Source organism: Biomphalaria glabrata, chromosome 15, assembly GCF_947242115.1.
Source record: "Biomphalaria glabrata chromosome 15, xgBioGlab47.1, whole genome shotgun sequence".
Classification (NCBI taxonomy): domain Eukaryota; kingdom Metazoa; phylum Mollusca; class Gastropoda; family Planorbidae; genus Biomphalaria; species Biomphalaria glabrata.
Genome location: NC_074725.1, coordinates 7,638,185 through 7,661,826, shown reverse-complemented (window position 1 = coordinate 7,661,826; position 23,642 = coordinate 7,638,185). Strand labels below are relative to the sequence as shown.

Sequence of the window (23,642 nt, the reverse complement as noted above, 5' to 3'; positions counted from 1 at the left end):
CAATGCTTCCTAATGGCATGCGTCTCAAATAGCCTCTGACAAACTTCTGGCCTTCACCTCTGGCTTAAATATTGAAACTGTTTTCACTAACAGAAGAAGGAGCAAAGGCGAGTAACTGGCGCCCAAATCAGCAAGCTTCGGACAGGAGGGGCTAGTTAGTTTTTGCTGACTACCCATCTAGGAGAAGGAAAACTCAGAATTCAAGCCTCTGCTGCCTTGCATTTATACCCAATCATGGGAAAGGTTTCGGGAATCAACCCTGAAGAAAAATCAGGAGCCGGCGACCCTTAGGCAGCTTGCAGTGCTTATGAAATCAGAAGGTTTTATACGTATCTATTGTTAGTTTCAAACTTTAAAGCGCGGCCTATTTCTCTCTGCAAGGTATAAAAAGGACTAATTCAACTTTTACCTCCACATCAGTCAAGTACAATTTATTTCCCTAGCTCGATCGCTTTTTAAATACATTGTAAAGTTGCCCAAGCCTCCTCAGGTGGACTAATTCAACTTATACCACCACATTTGTTAAGAAGCCTACGATTTCTTTCTCTTGTTCGATACCAAAAAAAATATTTACCATTTAATATCTTATCTTATGAATAGGGCCTACAGACGTTACTTCAAAAAAGAAGATGATTACGTCCTGCGCGTTATGCATCGAGTCAACCAATGACTTAATTTTTGCAAATTCCGTATTGGATATTTTATATATTATTTTTTTTTATGTCTTTCTTGTTTAAATTTTAAATTTAATTTATATTTTCTTTATTAAGCAACTGTAGCCTATATCATAGCGAGCCAGTCTTGTGTAGATAATGCATGATAGCCTCAATTGTAGGACCAAAAATTTTTTTTTTTTTATGAAGATTAAAAGAAGTGGTCCTTATTGCAAGCCTCTCCCCTACTTGTGAAAATTGTCTTATTATTATATGGAATGCGTTGCCTGGGTCAGCCAGGGAAACCAATGACTTGGCAGAATTTAAGTCATTGAGTAGGCCTAACATGTAGGCCTATGACTAGATTGACCCAGGAAAACGCGTAGGATGTAATCATCTTCTTTTTTAAAGTAGCGTCTGTATTTCATAAGATAAGATCTCAGCTGGCTAAGGCTAAGGGGGACTCCATTGGAATAAGTTTAAGAGACGCCGCATTTCATCGCAAAAATGTCCCATATAAATAACTATAGACAGAAATATAGGTCTGTGATTAAAAAAACAACAACCCATTAAACAAAGGATAACAATAATTTGGGTAGAAAAAAGAAAAAACATCACAGTACTACATCTAAAATTTCGGAAATAGGTTTTGGGGCATGCGCAATCAAGTCATAATAAGGAATTTCTGTAGAAACAGTCAACAAAGTATCAGAATCAATGTTATGTCGCACATTATTATACTTATAGATCTAGTCTAGATTCTAATTAGACTAAATCTAATTATAGCTTAGATTATCTAAAAAAACAAATCTAGATTTATACAACTAAATTAAGCATGGATTCCTGAAACCAAGTTAAATCTAGAGTTAAGAGTTACAGAGTAGACAGTAACTCAGCCTGGACTCAGGCAGTAGACACTGTCTGTCACACTCAGTAAACTCAAGTCTCAGTAGATAAATTAAAATATGATATCTTTTCTTCATTCTATGTACTATGATCTAGATCTAGAATCTAGTCCTAGATCTAGAGAAACCTGATTTAGCGTTTCTGGTTTCATGTTTGATGTTATTGTGTTACCTCACATATGCCTACAGTCTTTTATAGATAGATCTAAATCTAGTCAATCTAGACTTAAAGCAAAGTAATGTAGTCATAGACTCTAGTTTCTTTTCACACTGTCTGTGTCTCTATTAAGTACAAATGATAATTAGATCTAACTAGAAAGGCTCTCTTGAGACTCTTGTCATGTGTTTTCGTGTATATATACTCATCACTTTGTGACTGATTTTATAGTATGAATGAAAGGGGGTCTAGTGTGAACATTGTGAACTTAAACAATGAGGAAAGTAGGGATGACTGAGTGAAGAAAAGAAAGGATTAATCACAGATCACAGTAAGAATAAGGACTGGCTTGTGATTGGCTTGTAATGTCATGGGAAAATTATATAAATATACTCAAAATATGTAGAGATACATTTAGAACAGAAGAATATACTAAGGAACCCTCTCATTTGTACTAGTTTCGCCTTCTTCTTCTTCTTCATCGTTCTCATTGTTATGTTGGAGTGTTCATATGTCTAGACCAATACATGAGATGAACTGCGCAGTGGTTTCCAAATCAGGGAGCTCTCCATATAGTTTTCTTTCTATTGGGGTGATTTGGGGCCATTGTCTTATACGAGCCTCTTGGTAGAGAGAGCAGTTTTGGAGGACGTGGTCGGCATTTTCTGGTGATACTCCACATGGGCAGATTTCACTGGTTCCATTTTGAGCTTCCGGAACATGTGTTGTCGCATTCTGTTGTGTCCGGTCACCAGAGAGTGCTGACCATGTCCTCCAAAACTGCTCTCTTTACCAAGAGGCCTGTACAAGACACTGGCCCCAAAACACCCCAATAGAAAGAAAACTATATGGAGAGCTCCCTGATATGGAAACCACTGCTCAGTTCATTTCATATATTGGTCTAGTCATCTGAAGGCTCCAACTTAAAAATGAGAACGAAGAAGATTTGACATTGTGGTTTCAGAAATTCAAGTTGTTAACTCTAAACTAATTATATAAAGATCATGCAACTTACATGATAGAGAAGAAAGTTGATTGTTGATCTTATATCTTTGTGTTTGTGTACCTATCATATTTATTGTTTTTCTTCATTTTGGATTTTCTGATATCCGTCATATTGGAATTTTGGATTAAAGAGTTCTGTTATAGTCTTCCTGGATTGGTTTGTGCGTTATTCAATTTAAAGTCAAATTATATTAAATGAGGAAATGAAATATTTGGAATTCAGTATTACAACAGAATTACACTCAATCATAGTAAATAATGACATGACAAGGGTATTGTTACACACAAGTTAAAAAAATAAAGGCTTAAAGAGGGCAACATTTGTATAAACGTGTTCAGTTGCAGATATGAGTTTCTGTAATTTGTTTTTAAAATTCAATGAAGTTATCCTTTTACTTTCTCATTGTTAACCTTAAGCAGGTTGGTCTTCTGCTTGAATGTGGCTGTTCCTCATCCTGAACTTCCTATAGACGTTCTTCTATACAGTAAAGTATCTGAAAATTTGAAAGCAAAGATTTGAGAATTTTAGCATTTGTAATCATTAATAAAGAAAAGATCAGATTTTTTGCTGTCTGCCTAAAATGTTTCACAATTTGAATATAATATACTAAGCTACTACCATTTTATCTTTTTTCTTTTTTATAGTGTACTTGTGCTTAAGTGAGTAAAGGAATTCCTTTATTAACATTCACTGCTAATGTAAAACTGTCTACTCTACAGGATATTTAACTCCTAAAAAGTAGTATGGATGGTCAGGCTGTCAACAGTGGAGAACAAAATGATTCATGTTTTGATAATTCACATGAGAGAGAAACTGGTTCTGAGACCAACTCAGTTGAGGCTGATTTGGAGCATATGCATTTAATTGAGGATGATTTTGAACAACCAGATGGTCAGCGTAGCTCACTCAGCCTTGATGATGATGGCGGAACTCACTTTGATCTCCACTCTCAAGATGGAGTGATGAGACGTGGAAGTACTTTGAGAGAGGTCAACATAAGCCCATCACCGCAGGGGGTGTCTGACGATAATGACATTATTTTCAATCCATTGCAGAGATTACATTTTGATGATGATGATTTTGTAGATGAAGATGAGGATGATAATTGTCAGACAAGAGGTGATGATAATGGAATAGATGAAGGTGTAGAGATCACAGGGCGTGGTTTAGATGATGACAGCTTAGAAGATAGAGACTATCTTCATTTTCGACCAGCTGTTCATGGCTCTGAATTGGCAGAGCAAGGGGCTTTTGGTGGAGTCATGTCAACACATGACCAAGGTCAAAACATTCGCATAATTGAAGGTCATGACTCCTCTCTTCTTGACGATGCTGCCAACTCATATGGATTTAATTTTCTGCACACTCAAATGATACAAATCCCAGTCCTGTCTCCAGTGAATGTGACTGCTGCTAACTCTAGCAGACTTGAAGATGACGCACACAACCTTTATGATAGTTTGGAGAGGGAAGATGGTTCAAATCAATACAGTAATTCTAATGAACCTAACGTCCATGTCCTGGAAAACAACACATCAGAATATTATAGTTCTGGGAGCTTGATGGCTGCTAACTCTCAGGGTCCAGATAATGATTTGCTGTGGGCACAAGATGAAAGCTCAGAGAATGGCAATTACCTGACCCACTCTCAGCAACACTATCAAAAAAGCAGTGAGCATCAGAGTCCTCCAAGAAACTTTCAGGCAGACTCCTCTGGCATGTTTGTTGCTAAAAGAGCAGGGACCAGTCATATAAATGAAGGCACCTTAGGAGGTTTTGGTGATAGTCATATTAAGGAAGAGGACAACACTGATGCTCTTAGCATAGAACTGAGTGAAGAAGGTCTGCTTCAGAATACTCAAACGTATGCTCAGCCTATTTCTTCCATGGCAACATCCAATGGAGCTGTACATCTTCTTCAGGCTCAAAAAGATTGGAATCTCTGGCCTCAATCTAATACAGTTCAGGCTAGTGGTTTTGACCTGTCTGATCCATTTAGAACCATGAATGTGCAACCCAAAAATCTGACAAGAAGCCAAGGCTTGTGTAACTTAAATTCTGATGCCAACAGTGATGGTGATGGAGAGGATACCCAGGACAAAAGACAAGCTGGAGCTGGAAGCTCTTTGTCTACAAGTGATCAAAACCAGTCAGCAGTTGATCCAGTAAAAGTACAGAAAAAATCTGTTGGCACTCAACCTCGTAGGCCTGCTGTCCAAGGATCTGCTTCATCAGGTGATACAAGAAAAACGTCCCTTCTTAACCAACGCAGTAATTTACAGAACAGTTCCACTTCCCTAAAGAAATCATCATCATTCAGCAAATCCAGCAGCTTGGGGGATAAAAGCTCAAAGGGCAAGGGTGCAGGGGCTGATCAAAAAAATCATCTGGAATCTTCTAAAGGAGGAAGCACTGGGTTATCTAATGTCAGCTCTCATTCAAGACCTGCCCAAAATAGTGTCTTGGTTAATAGTCAGAATGCTTCCAGCAGTCTTCACAGCAGTGTTAACAGTACTAAAAGCCGTGTTAGTGGTGTTGGGAAAGAATCATACCTGGCAGCAGCTTCTTCTTCATTTACTCGTGCTGCCAACCAGCTATCTTCTAGCACAGATGTTAATTATGTAAGCCTGCTGTCCCAGAGAGAGAACTCTCACACAGAGCCAAGCAACTCCTCTGAGCTCTCAAACAGTGCCAGCATTCAGCCACAGCTCCAGAACCCACACATTTCTAATTCATTTGACAGAATGAGACCTTCTGCCTCCCAGTTCCAGTCTGAACTGAGATCATCCCAGTCATTCAACAAACCACACTCTGCTTCTGGGAGTGTCAATGGCTCATCTCAGAACTTATCAGTTGTCTCAGACCATGCAGTTGAATCTAATCTGCACCATCTCCCACCCAGACCTACAGACACTCGGCGCCTGATCCCAAGCATCAACAGTAATGTCCAGGGAGGTCATCAACACAACACTGCACCACATCATTTCTCTGTGCCATCTCAGCAGACATCTTTCTTTGGTTTTGGATCATCTATACAGCATACTAAGTCTGGATTTCCCATTCAGGCTCCCATTAATCTGAGAGAAAATGTCAGCCTTGAAAACAGCCACCATTATCAGAATAAATCAATTATGGAAGGATTTAATTCTCATAATAAACCTGTAATGGAAGGATATAATTTTTCCAACAAACCTGTGATGGATGGATTCAAGGCTCAGAATAACAAATCTGGACCAGTAAGTCAGTATTATATGAGATTATTTAAAGCCACTCTTTAAAAAAAAAGTGTAACTTTAAAAAAATGAAATAAATAAAAATAAGGAACAATGTTTACTAACTCAGCAAAAGTACTTATTGAATGTCTTGTAGATAATGCAAAGCATTCTTTGTTAGATTTGATCCCATTAGGATTAGTTCTGTCTCAACTTATCAATTAACTCAGTGACTAAGTCTAGCTATAGTTTTCATTTTTATCTGCTTTATTATTATTAGTTCTAATGTATCATCAACATTATTATTTATTTTTTTTGTCCCACTTTCTGTTGTACAGACTCAGTCCTCTCAGCCTGCCTCACAGCAAGGTCATGCCGATCCTAATATCCAGGGAATGGAAGAAGTAAGAAGCCAACTGCTGAATGTTTTACTGATGGGAGCTGATTCTGCCAACGCTTCTGTTGCAGGTAAAATATTTACTCAAATGACTAGATCTGTACTGCTTATGAGCATTAAGAAATCAATACTTCTAAAACTAAGCTGATCAAAGAAAAAAAATCATTATTTATTATTAGACTAAAGGCTAGGTTATTACAAGGTCTCATTGTAAGTTTAAATTTTTAAATCTAAAAGTTTTTTTGTATGTTGCTACCTTTTATTTAACATATTTTCATTATTTGAAATGGATCAACTCAAAGAAGAAAGGAAACTTTTGTTGCAAAAAAAACAACTTATTACAGAAATATTTATGTTTGATCTGACATATGTGGATAACAATATGATCTAACAATTATTAACAGATCATACCAGTTTTGACCATTCTGATACTATGTCTGAAATCTTAACCATGGATCAACAAGTTAAACGTCAGCTTCACTTTGACACAGACATTAGTTCATTTATGGGGTAAGTCATTGAGGGAGATAGCTTCCTGTTTTCTGCTCTAGACAAAAAAAAAAAAGAAGACTCAATTGAGAACTTAACTGGATGTCCTCTACTATAGTTAACTTTTTTAAAAAAGCATTTAGACTTAGCTCTTGCACTGTACTGTAGTAAACAAAGAAGCAAATTATTTATACAAATCTTTAAAAAACAAAACAAAGCTTATTTAACCAAAAGAACCTCAAAATCACTGCCATATGCCTAAATATGACAGAAATATGATCCCTTATTCCTATAAAAACAATATTAAGTGATTATTACTAAATGGTTAACTTTTTGATTGATTTATGTAATGTTATCAACTATGAATAATGATGCAAAATTTCCATTTGAGCTGAGATAAAGTGGGAGATAAAAACGTGTACAAAATATAAGGGAAATAACTCCACATATCTTTCAATAAGTAGCATTAATTTCCCTTTTTCAATGTGGGAGAAATAATGTGTAAAAAAAAATTATACAACTAAGAGTAACTTGGTATAAGCTTTGTAAAGAAAATTTACTAAGAGACTTGTCTTACCGCTTTACTCTTTAGCATGTTTTTGTTTGTTTGTGCCTATAGCGTGCTCATTGTGCTATGATCCAGTTCAATTTATTTTGTGGACCTATGGAGGGAGGGAGGGTTTATCTGTAAGAAGGTTTCCTTGCTGCCTTTAGGTGCAGACACAACTCAGCTCAAGTTGAGATTCGAACTACAACCCCCTTAAGTTAATTAGGCTCAAGCAAAATTTTTTTTAAGATAAAAAATGCAAATTTAGACTCAGATTTCCTTTTATTTCATGTTACTTAATTTTATTCTAATACAAATTATTTATTATTTACATTTAATGATATTAATTGTTTATCTTTTAACCATTTCATTATAGCAATAGCCAAGATGACATGTCAGAAATTTTGGAAAATTTCCCAACATTTTCATCCAAAATATTTCTGGAAATGTCAGGAGGAGCCCACAAAAATGAAACATCTGTTCATAGTGAGAATCAGTATCTGAGAGACAGTCTGGAGAAAGAGAAATATAGAAGAAAGGTAAAAAGTGATTCAAGATCTGCCCATTAAAAACTGTGACTGTTCTCTGTAATTTTGTCATCCAATAGGAAGATAGAAAGTATATCAAAACTAGTCCTTGCAATCTAATTATTAAAAAAAAATAAACTCTTAAGAAAACAATCTAATTAGAATAAAGCTAAAGAGAAAATGTCTTTCCAATCAAACATATGCATCAATGTAATTTGTCTGTTTCCAGCACTGTGAGGAGCATATTCAAAAGCTAAATGCCAAGGTAATGAAGTTTTTATGTTGATCAAAATTTAACAATGAGATGATTAAGTTTTTTTTTTATTTATCAACCTATATCATTTAACTTTAAAGTAGGTGCAATTAATATACACTTTGCATACTTGATTGCATTATTTTAGGTGCTTCTTAAGAAAAATTGGTAGGAATTAAAATATTTGGTTGTAATTATGTGCATCATAAACACATTATTTATACATTTTAAATTAAACCTTTCAAAGAAAGAAATTAACTATGCTCAATTTGTATCACAAAGTGGGCATTCAATAAATGACTTCAGTCCTTAACAAAAACAAAAGCTTTGATTGTGTACAAAACTTGTTTCAGCTCCTTGAAGTCCAGCAACAGTTGGCTGTTGCAATATCTACTGACAAGAGAAAAGATTTGATGATAGAACAACTAGACAGGGTGAGTGGTTTGATAATCACTATAGAGTCATCTATTTCTTTATGGGAATTATGCTATGTACTCTAAAGCTCAATCCTTCTTTATTTTAAGGATTCATTTTCATTGATAGCTACATATTTGAATGAAAAATTAGAAGAAAAAAAAAGGAAATTGTAGAAGTTAATTGACAACAATTTATTTGAAAAATGTGTGAAGCTAGAAAAGTGTAAGCATTCAAGTTTTGTTTTCTTCTTTTTCTTCAAGCAACTAGCCAAAGTTGTTGAGGGTTGGAAAAAACGTGAGCTAGAGAAAGATGAGTTTCTTAAAGTTTTAACTCATGAAAAGGTTCAAATAGAGGAGACTCTGCAATCTCAACAAAATGTAAGTGGCACAGTTAAATCTTTGTTGATAATAGACCAATACTTACTAGAGTAGTCACAGGAAATAGGGATTCATTAACCAGTGATGTAAATATGTTTGTCATTTTTAGCAGCCCCCAAAAGGGGAAAAGACGCTATCAGTTTTCTGGGGAATATCTGTCCCGTTTAGATCTCGTAAACTAGAAAAGATAGTGAAAATTATAAACATCATAATATTTTAGACCATTCAAAGTTCTGATGCAATGGCTACTTTTTCTTTTCTGAAAGCGAAAAATCAAATTTTAAAAAATCACTTATGCAAGCAGTTTTTTTCATGAAAATAGACTATTCACTATTAATAGTAACAAACACTGGAGTAGCTTTAGTAGGGGAGATGACAATTTACCATATTTTTAACACATTTATGCAAATGGTTTTAGATTTTTTTAACCAATTTTTTTTTTTTTTTTTTTACATTTGTATTCCTAAGTTTAATAAGTTCTGTCATACAAGCTACTACATTTACAAAAAAAAAGTTTACTTTTTTTTTTAAAGAGAAAAATCTATTTAGTATGCATATAAGTTGGACATATTTTAAAACAACAATTAATAAATAGTTTTTAATAATATGGTGTGACCTGCAGTACTGCACAATAACTATGAAACACTTAACTAAAGGAAATTTTTTTTTTTTTTTAATTTTTTTTTTACAGAAATGTTTTTTCTTGAGGATTTGAATAAGAGATTGACCCTTTACAAAAGAATTAGATCAGTTAGATATTCATTATAAGACATCAGGTTCACATCTAACTTCACATTCACTTTCACCTATCCTTTGGTCTGCTGGACCGCTGGGGCACCACACAAGATCTGTCAACCTTCTTTCTCCATTCTTCTCTGTCATTTGTCTTTGATAGAATTTCATTCTGATGTTCTTTCTGAAAAGAAACCTGCCTTAAACCTGCCTGGGTGGACCACTTCAGGGGCCGATTTTGAGTTAGTGTTTCCACACAAACTGTCTTTGTAACCTTGTTTTGGTTTCTATTATGTAAGTGATATAAAGATTGGAGACTGTAATCAAAAACAATTTTTTTTTTAAAGATGATTAACAGCTTTGAACGTGAACTGGCACTCACTGTTGAACAACTTCGAGCAGAGAAGGAGCAATCAAATCAGATCATTAATGATTTGAAAGAGAAAGTAAGTTGTCCAACTGTGCTGAACATTTTACAAATAAACTCTTTTCTAAATAATATTCACTAGTTTTGATAATTTGCTTTTTCTTGCAAATGCACAGCTGAAAGACTCTCGAGAAGAAAAAGAACATGCAGTAGAGGCTTTAGAAACTGAACAAGAAAAGTTTGCAGGCATGATGGCAGAGTGGAAAGAGCTTACAGACAGCAGAGATAGGGCTGAACAGAAAGCCAAACAAAGCCAGGAAAGGTTGCTGGAGGTGATTGAATGTTGTTTTTAATTTGGTTTTACTTTCGGGCTTCAAGTTCCTAAGGGTTATGTTGTGTTGTATAGAAAATGTCTTGCTATGTTTTTATATTGAAAACAAAAAAATCAATGTATGGTTAAGAAGTAATCTGGAAGCCAAAACCATCTTGTCTTTCTTTAATTAACACTCAAGTAAAATAATGTCCACTACATAATAGGCTTGCGCTCACTGATATCAACTAATTCTTTGGACAAGTATTTGACTATAATTAGTAATTATTGAACAATTTAACTTCTTTTAATATTCTATTGTAAACAGGCTGTAGAGAGACAGCAAAATAAATCTAGACTGTTTCTAGACTATTTCTCCAGTTTGTTTTAATGTATTTTTTAAATTCTATTCATTACATGTGTGAGTGTTAATAAAAGAAGACTGCATATAATCTTCACAGGAGCAAGAGCTATCTGCCAAAAAAGAACAAGAATTCTTGGCTAAAATCAATGAAGTTAAGGAAGCTAACCAGAAAGTCATCAACATGGAGAAAGTAAGTCTGCTTTTGTCCAGGGCATTCTAAAGCCCTTTTGAGTATACAATATTACCAGTTTATATTGACCTAGTAATACTATATGTTGTTGTTATCCACTGCTTATTACTTTGAATACTTTGTGCAGATCAAGTTGGAGGAGCAGAAGAAAAAGCTGGAAGAAGTTGCGCTAGAGAGAGATGAACTTAAGACAGAACTCAAGAAAGCTGCTTTAGACCTTGAACAGCTGATTAGGGACAAAGTAAGAACTGCTAATGTCATGCTTTCTTTCATATAGCTGTAAAATATAAACATTTAGGTCAGGCACATTTGCATGGTTGAAGGAGTAGCGTACTTAGTCACAAATAGTGCGGGTGGTTAAGAATTGGTTAGCAGTTATTATTTAGATTAAACTCTTTTATATCAGAAAATCTCCATTGACAATTAGAAACAAAGACCAATTCAAAGAATAATATGGTTTATGGCATTACACAGACCATGTCATATCTTCATTTAAAGTCACATGGATGGTAAATGACAAAATAAATATATTCCATCCAACTGATTGGATTGTATGACCTAATTGATTTGATTCTGTAACTTGACTAAATACTTTGATCCCATGTCCTGACTGATTTGAGTCTGTAACTGGACTAAATACTTTGATCCCATGTCCTGACTGATTTGATTCTGTAACTTGACTGAATACTTTGATTCCATGTCCTGGCTGATTTGATTCTATAACTGGATTAAATACTTTGATCCCATGTCCTGACTGATTTGATTCTGTAACTTGACTAAATACTTTGATTCCATGTCCTGGCTGATTTGATTCTATAATTGGACTAAATACTTTGATCCCATGTCCTGACTGATTTGAGTCTGTAACTGGACTACATACTTTGATTCCATGTCCTGACTGATTTGATTCTATAACTGGACTAAATACTTTGATCCCATGTCCTGACTGATTTGAGTCTGTAACTTGACTAAATACTTTGATCCCATGTCCTGACTGATTTGAGTCTATAACTTGACTAAATACTTTGATCCCATGTCCTGGCTGATTTGATTCTATAACTGGACTAAATACTTTGATCCCATGTCCTGACTGATTTGAGTCTGTAACTTGACTAAATACTTTGATTCCATGTCCTGGCTGATTTGATTCTATAACTGGACTAAATACTTTGATCCCATGTCCTGACTGATTTGAGTCTGTAACTGGACTAAATACTTTGATCCCATGTCCTGACTGATTTGAGTCTGTAACTGGACTAAATACTTTGATCCCATGTCCTGACTGATTTGATTCTATAACTGGACTAAATACTTTGATCCCATGTCCTGACTGATTTGAGTCTGTAACTTGACTAAATACTTTGATCCCATGTCCTGACTGATTTGAGTCTGTAACTGGACTAAATACTTTGATTCCATGTCCTTACTGATTTGATTCTATAACTTGACTAAATACTTTGATTCCATGTCCTGACTGATTTGATTCTATAACTTGACTAAATACTTTGATTCCATGTCCTGACTGATTTGATTCTTACTCAGGAAAGCCAGAAAGTTGAAGTGGCCATAATGGAAGCAAAGTTTGAAACTGCTCAGCGTAAGCTTGAAGCTGATCTACATGTTCAGATGGAAAAGGAGGTAATATATTGTTGGGAAATATAATTTAAATTATACTGTTTGGTAGTTCTTGTAATGAAAGCCACTAATATGTTTGAGCTATCTGTCTCTCTGTATCAATGCCTTATGAAAACAAGGTGAAGGAACAACAGTTTTCATTGGACATGTTATAACAAAAAATTACTGTTGAAAATTTGATTTCACAATTGCTTTCATAAGCTCTAGACAACTGCATTAGCTACTTTGAGTTCATTGAAAGTTTACTTCTATAAATATCAATGGTCTCTTCATTTGTCAATTCATTGCTATTATGCTAAAGGTGATTAAAATATTAATTTGTATATAATGTAATGCATTAGTATGGCTGATCCACATAAGCTACCTACAAGTTTGAGCAAAATGAACTTTATTTTTAGACAGAAGCAAATTGATAGCCTGTTTGTTCAAGCATTTACAAAGAAAAAATATTTTTTGCTTCAAATGCATATATTTTGTATATTAACTCATTTTTCTTATTCGCTTTAAAGTTTTTTTTTATAGATAGCTATCAATTATCTCCTTTTAAGAGAAAGAGCTATAGAAACATAGGTATACACAAATGTATGGATGCAGGGTATAATAATGTCAAAAATTAAAAAGTTCCTCCTATTTGGTCCTTATTGGGCTTAATGGGTGCTAAAGCATTTTTTGTTTTGATCAAAAGAGCTTTTTAAAGACTTGGAGAGAAAACAATTTAATGTTGGAAGATCACTTGTACTTGGTATTCTGATGGTGGATTTTATTACTTTCTAAACAATCAATGACATTTTAAAAAATTGAATTTCCAAATCTTGACGGAAAAGAAATTTTTAATAGAACAAAAATACAGCACCATGATAAAGATCTTTAAATGAATTGGTCCTTTATTGTCTGTAACTTAATGAAACATATTTGTATAGATTGCTGAACAGGCTTCAGAGTTTCATACTAGAATTGAGACTGCCCTTGAAGAAGCTGCAGAACGTCACCGCAAGCAGATCAGTGAGCTACAGAGTCAGCATCAGAGAGACATTGAGCGCCAGACTGCCATGATGAATGAAGACAGACTCAAGAGAGAAGATGAGCATCGTAAACAGATCTCTGACATTGAAGAAAAGTATATACATTAAAAATGTTAACTGTCTTTCAATAGCCCTTCCCTTGTTGTCCACTGATAAAGTAGCCCTTGGTCACCTGCTCTTTTGAAGTATTGGGTTTTCATAGGGACTCTACTCAAGTAAGGCTTTGGTTTTGGTTAAGCTTTTTATCATTTAGAGTTATTGCATAGCCCTTCCCTTGTAGTCCACTGAAAGTAACTATTGGCCACCTGCTCTTTTGAAGTGTTTTGTTTTAGTAGGAACTTAACTCATGTAAGTAAGGCTTAAGTGTTGGTTAAGCTTTTTATCGTCAGAGTTTTTGCATACTCTTTGAAGAGAAATGAACAGAAGACCATAAAACTGAATCATTTATAACTACTTTTCTTTTGATGTCTAGCAGTGGTGTTAATTATTTGATATTGAAAAGAACAGGATAGTATTATATTCTTGGGTATGTGACCATCAAAAAAAAAAAAAGTTCCCTTTCTTTGAACTGGTATCACAAAGCAGTGACTAAGAGTTTATAACTTGCTGTGATCTACAATATGCTTTTGTGTACAGTGTTTTGTACAGATATAATTAAAAAGATACATTTTCCAGATAGATGAAAATGTACTCCTGAAACCTCAGCATTGTTACCCTGTTATAAATGTGAACCAAAAAAAAAGTTTATTTCATTTGAATTTTGATTTTTTTTTCTTGTATGTCTTCCTACTTATGTCTAAATTTTTCACTATTCTTTAGGCTTCAAGCTTTGAGAAGTGAGAATCATAACCTTAGGCAGTCGAAGATAAAACTGGAATCTCAAAGGTAAAACTCCTGGCTTTTGAATTTCATTATTTAGAAGTTGGATAATTATCTACTTCTATAAATTTTTTTAAATTCATAAATATTTTTTATGATGATTAATCGATTTACAATTTGTCATTTTTAAACTGTATTATGCTAGGGTGGAGATATTGACCAAACTTCAGTTTATGATGCAGTCACAGTGGAATGAGGCTGTCTCACTTTTAGTCAGCACACCACAAAAAAAGGTTTGGGACTTGGAAACTGTAGTTGCTAAAGTGCTTTTATGTCAAAATTACTTTTTGTCTATTTTCTATTAATTTTTCAATTGTTAAGAGTGTTTGGCTATGTGGAGTAAAGTTTTATAAGCCACTTTAAAATTTAGATCATGTTTGGCTGCCTTTGTAGGACAGTGGGTTAAACTAAGCTGATATTATCTCTTTAAAAAACAACATCAACAAATCTTGATCTTGTTAAAAGTTTGATTTGAACTATGTCTTTAATTTTCAGAGTTTAAATAGCTCTTTCATGTCGAGCCAGGCAGGAAGTGGTCACTCTGGTCATCTAGGGGCTGTCATGGCAGTGTCTGACAGCAACACTTCCATCGCCAACCTGAACTTGACAACATCAGTGCCAGCATCTTCGATTGCCCAAGGCACTGAGAGCAGGACAGGGGAGACCACCAACACATCATTGTCAGAGAGTCACATTGTGAAGTCTGTTGACATTGAAGGGAAGGACAGAGGGGAGGAGTTGAACAGGATGAACAGAGTGGAGGAATACTTGCAACAGTAAATAGACTATTTCAGACAAGTTTGGTAGACAAAAGATTTAGTGGGGATATGTTTATTATCAGAGTGATCCATGGAAGGGTTTTGGAGGAATACTTGCAACAGTAAATAGACTATTTCAGACAAGTTTGGTAGACAAAAGATTTAGCGGGGATGTGTTTATTATCAGAGTAATCCATGGAAGGGTTTTGGAGGAATACTTGCAACAGTAAATAGACTATTTCAGACAAGTGTGGTAGACAAAAGATTTAGCGGGGATATGTTTATTATCAGAGTTATCCATGGAAGGGTTTGAACCATCAAGAGGTCTGTCCAGAGCGCATACCTCATGACCAGGTAGTCAGATAATTAGGTGGGAAAATAATGAAGTCCCCTCTGTAGAATTGAGAAGTAGTTAATCATGCCTAGACCTTAGCAATGGATTAATATTGAAAGAAAGAAAGAAAGAATTATAGCAATAATGTTTAGTAATAATAATAATTTTTATTGTCCATGAGGAAATTTGTTTTACAATTGTGCATTGCAAAAAACAATACATGGTCAATTTTCTAATGTATTTTTTAACTTATTTATCAGGATCACAATACTAGGCTAGTTATTTAATATAGCTTAAGAGTGTTAGATACACAGGAAGTAGATTGTCTGCTTCAAGTCTGTAAATGAAGGGCCTCTCTTTACTTTTGTTCTCCCACTCCCATCTCATGAAAGTCATTTGTGTTCACTTCTGAAGTTCCAGAAATTCTCGTTTTGTGTTTTCCTATACACTACATCTCTTCCTCTTCTCTCCATAGCTGATAAGATCCTATCTGTATCTCTATATGTTTTCTCCATAGCTGATAAGATCCTATCTGTATCTCTATATGTTTTCTCCATAGCTGATAAGATCCTATCTGTATCTCTATATGTTTTCTCCATAGCTGATAAGATCCTATCTGTATCTCTATATGTTCTCTCCATAGATGATAAGATTCTTTAAGATAGCTTTTATATTTTCTCTCCATAGCTGATTATCATATCTGTATCTCTATATTTTCTCTCCATAGCTGATTATCCTATCTGTATCTCTATATCTTCTCTCCATAGCTGATTATTAACATATCTGTATCTCTATATCTTCTTTTGCCAACATTCCATTAAAAAAATAATCAAACTTATTTATGCCATTAGGCTCAATCATCACATGGAAATCCCTATGACCAAAAACGATCTTCAAATATCTGATGGAAACCACAGTCCTGACGTTAGTGGTCACTCGTCTACCACTCCTTCAGGTCAAGTTAACCACAGCTACAGTGCATCCAGCTCTGAACACCTGCTCCGGCTGCCACAGCAAAAGGATCACATGCCCAAACCTGCAATGTTTGGCAGCTCTATGGAGTTTCTGGAGAGAGAACATGAATATTTGAACAAGGTAAGTAGATTCTTTTCCTGTAAGATATCTAGAAAGGGGATTATCTAATTATGCTGAATATGGGTTGCAAGAATTTTATGAGAAAAATGAATTCATCTACTCTTGCTTTCCACAAATGGATGATATAACATACACAATTTAAAAAAAAAATTAATGTTTCTAAAACCTTGCTTATTAAATAATATAAAGCACAATGTAAGGTATATGTATATTCTGTATAGAAATCAAAACCATTAGACCAATCTTGACAAGACTTGGGATAAATGTTCCTTAGATCATAGCAGAAACTGTAGTGTATGTTTATTGTCCCTTCGCGACCAGGGGTCCCTAAAAAAAAAAGTAAATTTATCTCTATTAAAGAGCGAAACTAAATAACTTTAATAAAAAGGGTAAACCCCGTTTTCACAGTAATTATATGATCATGTGAATATGTGGGCTAAACTAGTTAACTTATTTTCAGACTCTACTTTTATTTTTGTGGCAAAATAAAAATGTCAAGGGAACAATTCCAATGTTTGACATAGGTTTAAATCCAATCTACTATGTCAGTAATACCCCAACTAAGGGCGTAGGCTGCGGTAGTATTTGGCAAGTTAAATAATATTATAATGAATGTATTTAATCAATGTATTTAATCAAATTATTAATAGGTACTCTAGAAATCACATACAATAGTATACTTATTAAAGAGAGTTTTTTTGCTTATCAACAAAATCAGCCAACTATTTTACTCTTTCTGCCAGCCATCTAACAACTTGAACCAATCTCATTTTCCAAGAGTTCATGGCTATGTAACCGGTCAGGGTGGTAAGACATTGATAACTACCACAGTTGGCCCAGGAATGGTAGAGCCAATGTATGGAGGTCAGGGTTTGGTTCAGGAGTTCACTTACCAGGCCTTGCCAATGAGTTCTCCTCAACAGTCATCTTCCAGATTTAACTTAGGTCACTTTAATCTTACTTTGAACTTTGAATATTTAAGAATAATTAAATTAGTATCAACTTACAATAAACCTATACTATTGATAAATATTTTATTTGGATAAGTTAAATATTATGAAATGGCAGTATGAACTGATTCTAAAATGTGTTTGATTCGTAACAGTTTTAAAAAATGTGCAAATCTAGATGTTTACAATAGTCTGCTATGACTTCTACAGATTTAAGTCATCAGTCATTAAGATCAGACACAGAGTCTGACAAACATCAGTTTGTTATTGCCAACGGCCCTTATACCCCCCCTCAGCAACACTTGTACAGCATGAGCTTCCAGCCACAGCATGAGTGTCTGAAACAACCGTCCTCCCCACTTCCTGCCTCCCGTCCCCTGTTTCCTGGCAGACAACATGCTGGAGATTGTGGGGATCAAAGATCTCTCAAGCAGACTTCCAGCATTGCAGGTGAGTCACAAAGATTGTCTCCTCTGGACACCCAGATTTGTGACAAGTCTCAATCTGTTTGTTGATAGCAGTCATTTTCATTTTCGATTGCAAGGTAATCATTGCCTAGATAATAAAGATGCACAATTATATGCTTTTGTGAGAGGATTACAAAAATAATAATTTTGTTATTTTATATTTAAGAGTATAGTTTTAAAAAAATAGAATCCAATATGGCATCCATTACAGTTATAACCTGAAATTGTTTTTTAAAAATAATCTCAAAACTTATAGTTTCATAACATAACAAATGATTCTGAAGTGCACCCAAATAACTTTTGGTTTGATTATTTGTAAAGATTTTCTAAAAACAAACAAATTGGCTTCTAAATGTACCCCCCCACCCTTTTTCCCCTTTTTTCTCCATTTGTTTTTCTTCTTATATATTTATGTAACAAGTTTTTTTTTTTTTCAATACTTTAATACATTTTTCTTTCACTGTCCCTTCATACTAATTTTTACTCATAGTTTTGGTTCTGAATATCATATATTTGATTGAATTTGTAAGGTGACAAGAATGTATTTAGCCCAGAAAGTCCAAGGTGCAATTCTAGTCCTGCAGCTGCTCACAACGATCATTGGTCACCTGGCAATGCTGCCTCTGCTCGCCCATTTTACATCAACAATGCTGGCAGTACAATACCTATATCACCAGAAGGCAGAAGTATGATCAGGTCCATTGAAGGAATGGAGTCTCCAGTCAAGAAACATAAACCTAGACCTGGTCAGCCTTCAAGGACTTTAGGTAAATATAGTTTCATTGATATATTTTTTTTTATTTGCTTGTTAAATAATTCAAGCTGCTATTGTTATTGAGAATATAATTATGTTTAAGTCTAAATAGTGAACAAAAGATTTTTTATTTATGTAATGTGTTGCTTAATATGGATTGGACAAAATGGAAGTTAATAAATATTTTCATAAAATAGCTTTTGATGTGTTAAGACTTCAGCTAGCCACATTACAGTATATTTCTGTGTCCATAATATAATAAATTCTTTAAATATGTATTTTGTTTAATGTAAATTGTAGCTTTGTATAAAAAAAAAGAAAGTAAGATATTTTGATTTAAATTGTTATAAATTAACTGGTGGTGTGAGAGGTGTCGTGGTGTGTGACTAGCAGACACATGTAACATGTCCAGCATTGCAGGTAGCCTGACAAGGGTTGACCCTTTGGTAACATATTGATATACTCCATGTGCAGACCCACGCAATATAAATGTGATTGTCTCAAAAAGAATGGTGCAAGGCCCATGGCGTTTCTGTCATTTGCAAGATTCAGAGGAAGTATGTTTGAAATGGAAATATTGTATGTAGAGAGCTACCTGTTATTGGACTTCATTGTACCAGGTTGTAAAGTGACTCAAAAATAGCAGTTTGTAAAAAGACTAAGTAGCTTGAAGTGACTAGGGATGTGAAAGTTGTAGTAGTAGCAATAGTGGTGGCAGTAGCTGATGCTTTAACTTGGTGTTTCAGGTAGTTTGAATGACAGTCTCTCCCCTCCAGTGAAGCAAACAGCTGACAGACTTGAGTCTGATGTCATAAGTGATGCTGAGAGCAGTGTACATGACCCTGATAGGTGAAAGCATTGTGAAGTCAGACACATTTAAACAATTTGAGGGCTGTTCCTTCAAAATAATAATGTGGCCACATTCTTGATTTTTATAGTCTCTATCTTATACTAAATTAAACATCATGTGCAATTATTAAAAGAAAAAGATATTTTGTGTAATTAATTGTGTAATTAATTTTATAAGTATTTCTTTTACATCTTTTTTTTTTTTCAATGAGAGAGTGATTTAAAGAATCAACTCTTATCTGATTGATTCATATTTCCTAGTTTACCTGGAGTTTAGTATAAATTAATGTGCAACTCATCTTACAGTATATTAGGAGTAGGGTATAATAATTTAGGACTAGTCCATTATAACACTATTTACCATTGTTAAATTTCAGTGGGGGACGTTAGGGCTGAGGGCTTCTGAACCGAGGGATCTTAGATTGGAACTCAGGAGGAGATTTAGAATTTCTTTGTTTTTGGGACGCCCTTGAGTCCACCCAACTCTAATAGGTACCTGACGTCAGTTTGGGAAAGAAAAATGATGACCTTTACATCATCTGCCCTATAGATCCCAAGGTCTGATAGGAGTACTTTACTTTATTTTTTAAAATGCAGTAAAATTTTATAGCTAATACTTTCCTCTATCACATTTAGAATGCCAACCAACTACAGCCAACTTCTTGAAAGTTTTGAAGAGCAACAAAATCGCCAGAGTGAGCTCCAGCACTATGTTCGAATGGTAAATGATCCTCACTATTTCTCAGCCCTATATTTGTATTCATTTTGGTTCCAGGCTATCAGTAGCTTATTCTTTATCTTTTCTTTGCAGCTATTACAGAAAGCCCCAGGGAGTGTGTACAGTGAACCAGAGAGGGACTTTCATTTTGATCCTGATGTGATAGACTCTTCGAGAGACATAACTGGTAGGTCTTACCTTATCTTATATAATACAGACGTTACTTCAAAAAAAGAAGATGATTACGTCCTACGTGTCATTCATTCAGTCATGACCTTAATTCTGCCAAGTCACTGGTTTTCCTGGCTAGCTTAGGCAACCCATTCCATTCTCTAATAGCACTAGGAAAGAAGGAACATTTGTACAAATTTGTCCTAGTATATGGATTAAGGAATGTGCCTTTGTCTTAGTGTCTTTCTGAGTATTTTATTAAATTTTGTATTTGAAGATTATGGTTCAGTGTTTTATGTATAATTGCTACTTTAGTTTTGAGTCTTCTCTCCTGAATTTAGTGATTTTACTAAAGGTGTTACTCTAGTCAAATGTGAATATTCGTTTGTTATGAATCTCACTGCTCTATTTTGTGTCTGTTCCAGTTTTTTAATGTTTTCTTGAGTTGAGGGGTCCCAAACAGAGAATGCATATTCTATTATTGGCGTAACCAAGGTTAAATAACATTTTAGTTTTATGTTCTTATTTGATTTATAGAAATTTCTTTCAATAAACCCTAATGCTTTGTTTGATTTTTTGATAGTTTCATCAATATGGGGATTCCATGACAGTTTTTCATTTATTAAAACACCTAGGTATTTTGCGTTTTTAGTCTGTGTTACTGGTTTACCATGAATAAGATAAGTGGAATTAATTTGTTTTAGTTTTTTTGCTACTCTTAATAACTGACAATTTTCTGGGTGGAAAGACATGCTTCAATTTGATTCCCATTTCTGTAATTCATCTAATTCTCTTTGTAAAATTTCTATCAAAAAATAGGTCTGTTTGGTTAATGATTGGCGGACATGCTTGACATGCCTATATTAAGATGAACAATGTATATGCTTTAGTGACAAAAACAAGAATAATATTGTAATTATTTCACATTTAACTTTGAGTAGTATATAAAAAAAGAAAATCTTTTTATAATGAGTGTTTTTCAGAAACATTGTACATGTTTAAATATGTGTTAATATAAAACTGCCAACTAAAAATGTCAATGTGTGCAGCACATCAAAAGAGATGCTGAGAATAGGAAAAGAAAGAAATGTTTGTTTTATAGGATGATTACTTCAGAGTTATATTTGATGTGTCTAACCGTTGTGTTCTTCTAGTAGACTTTGATATGAATGAGACAGCAACAGCCCTAGAACTGACATCACAGCTGACAAGATTTCAACAACTACGAGATGGACAGGTATAAAGAGATATTTCTATACATATGGAGGCGTAGTTAATGAGGGGTAAAGGGCTTGGCTTCCTAACAGAGGGGTTCCAGGCTTTAAACCTGGTGAAGACTGGGATTTTAATTTCAGGATCTTTAGGATGCCATCTAGCTATAAAGGGTACCTACCTGTCAAATGGAGAAAAGTAAAGGCAGTTGGTTGTTGCTGCACAGAAATCTTTACCTTATTAACAGATGACTTTTACATCATCTACCCTATGTATTGCAAGGTCTGAAAAGAAACTTTACTAAGCTCTGCATACATTTATCATATATTTATACCAGTATTCTATATATTTATATGACAAGTAGGATTATATACACTGCGATAGTCTATTTTTGACCATGTAATATCCAAGTCAAATTCAGTACTTTAAATTACTATAAGTTAATGACTGTGCTTAAGTTTTATATTGTACAGAAATAAAAAATTAGAGAAAAAAATTGTTGAAACATTTAATTTTGAGCATGACATGATTGTGATGGTGTTTCAATTAATGAAAATGCTAGTTTGTTAATTTGTTTTAAAAAGATCAATTTATACTTCCTCAGAAGTTGGTAGATAAATGAAGAATTTTCCTATTTTGTTTTTAAAAATAAAGAGTAAATTAGCAGAAAAAAAAAAGGGGGGGGGGATACATTTTTTTCTATTAATCAACATTTGAATTTTGCACAGACATTCAAGACCATTGAAAGCCATAATGACAGAGTGGTTCAAAGCCATGATAAAAGTCAAAGCCAAGAAGTTGTTGGGCATATGAATGAGTTGATTGGAGAGAATGGTGTTATTAGTTCCCAGGGTCTCTCTGAAATCTCGCAAATTTTGTCTTTATACAGGTTAGTTATTTGAACTAGTGGCTACCTAACTTGGCTATACCCTGAAAAACATCAAATTTGCCTTGAATTTTTCAAAAATAGACTTGTGAACAACTGTCAAGAACCAATAGGGGGGGGGGGAGGTTAACTTCAATAAAGTCCTCCTAAAAACATTTTAGAATCATTGATTTGAAGGTACAGAATAGCACTTTCAAGTTAGTCCCAAGTCATAGTGAGCTAGTCCTAGTTCAAAGTGATTTAGTCTTAAATCAAAGCAAGCCAGTAAAGTATAAGTGACTTAATCCTAAAACAAAGCTACTTTATCCTCTAAGTCAAAGGGTAATTTTACCACAACTATTTTAAATGTACTCCCCACTGGCTCCCTGTAAGCATCTCTATATTTCTATATAATTTGTTTAAATTATGATAATCAATAATTTTTTTAAACTTTTTATACAAACAAAATTAGTTTACAAAATATTGTTTTAAGAAATGTGCTCAGTAAAAATCTTTGATCATCAATGTTTACACTTTCCTTGAACTTGGCAGAAATCAGTTGCAATCCAATTCAACCTCTGCAGGACAAGCCAATGTGGCAAGTCAATTGATGCATGTTTTGAAAGATGTGGCTGCAAGTAACAGGTAAGCAAAATGGATGGGCATCTCTGCTACTTGTCTGTACATCAAAAATTAATCATCATCTAAAATATGTGTCCTAATAGTCTTGTGACAGTCTTGTCCTTTTAGTGTCAAGAGTTACTTGCCCTTCCCCCTCTCTATTTCATTTGTGTTTTTAAAAATAGTCTATACAATAACTTATTTGTTAATAAAGGCACGATTTTAAAAATAAATGTATACATTGATTTTGACAGATTAATTAATTAATTGTTTTTTGTTTGTTTTTTCTCAGTGATAACTTTGACACTAGAAGTGAAACTAGAACTCAGTCTGGCAAAAATCAAAATGCTGTCAGGAAAGTGAAGCCATTGTCTAAAACCAAAAAAGTGAGGATAGCATGCCAGGTCAG

General features: G+C 34.3%; 1 protein-coding gene across 5 annotated transcripts in view; it reads left to right on the top strand.

Moving 5' to 3' along the window:
- The first annotated feature begins 1,304 nt into the window (after window positions 1-1,304).
- Window positions 1,305-23,642, top strand: part of LOC106057177 (uncharacterized) — a 26,557-nt gene continuing 4,219 nt past the window's right edge. Inside the window, exons 1-28 of one of the 5 annotated variants that reach the window (XM_056012125.1) lie at window positions 1,305-1,372; window positions 3,441-5,957; window positions 6,272-6,401; window positions 6,735-6,840; window positions 7,743-7,905; window positions 8,123-8,158; window positions 8,500-8,580; window positions 8,824-8,940; window positions 10,020-10,118; window positions 10,216-10,371; window positions 10,811-10,903; window positions 11,031-11,144; window positions 12,446-12,541; window positions 13,459-13,655; window positions 14,380-14,445; window positions 14,585-14,672; window positions 14,935-15,215; window positions 16,383-16,626; window positions 17,370-17,571; window positions 17,787-18,026; window positions 18,574-18,810; window positions 19,544-19,646; window positions 20,283-20,367; window positions 20,458-20,551; window positions 21,690-21,772; window positions 22,476-22,636; window positions 23,165-23,257; window positions 23,526-23,637. In XM_056012125.1, the coding sequence (XP_055868100.1) occupies window positions 3,465-5,957; window positions 6,272-6,401; window positions 6,735-6,840; window positions 7,743-7,905; window positions 8,123-8,158; window positions 8,500-8,580; window positions 8,824-8,940; window positions 10,020-10,118; window positions 10,216-10,371; window positions 10,811-10,903; window positions 11,031-11,144; window positions 12,446-12,541; window positions 13,459-13,655; window positions 14,380-14,445; window positions 14,585-14,672; window positions 14,935-15,215; window positions 16,383-16,626; window positions 17,370-17,571; window positions 17,787-18,026; window positions 18,574-18,810; window positions 19,544-19,646; window positions 20,283-20,367; window positions 20,458-20,551; window positions 21,690-21,772; window positions 22,476-22,636; window positions 23,165-23,257; window positions 23,526-23,637 (5,970 nt within the window). In that variant the 5' untranslated portion in view covers window positions 1,305-1,372; window positions 3,441-3,464. Of the gene's footprint in view, window positions 1,587-1,635; window positions 2,047-3,440; window positions 5,958-6,271; window positions 6,402-6,734; window positions 6,841-7,742; window positions 7,906-8,122; window positions 8,159-8,499; window positions 8,581-8,823; window positions 8,941-10,019; window positions 10,119-10,215; window positions 10,372-10,810; window positions 10,904-11,030; window positions 11,145-12,445; window positions 12,542-13,458; window positions 13,656-14,379; window positions 14,446-14,584; window positions 14,673-14,934; window positions 15,216-16,382; window positions 16,627-17,369; window positions 17,572-17,786; window positions 18,027-18,573; window positions 18,811-19,543; window positions 19,647-20,282; window positions 20,368-20,457; window positions 20,552-21,689; window positions 21,773-22,475; window positions 22,637-23,164; window positions 23,258-23,525; window positions 23,638-23,642 lie in introns of those variants that run through there. The other 4 variants (XM_056012124.1, XM_056012128.1, XM_056012123.1 and 1 more) reach the window with 4 other exon arrangements.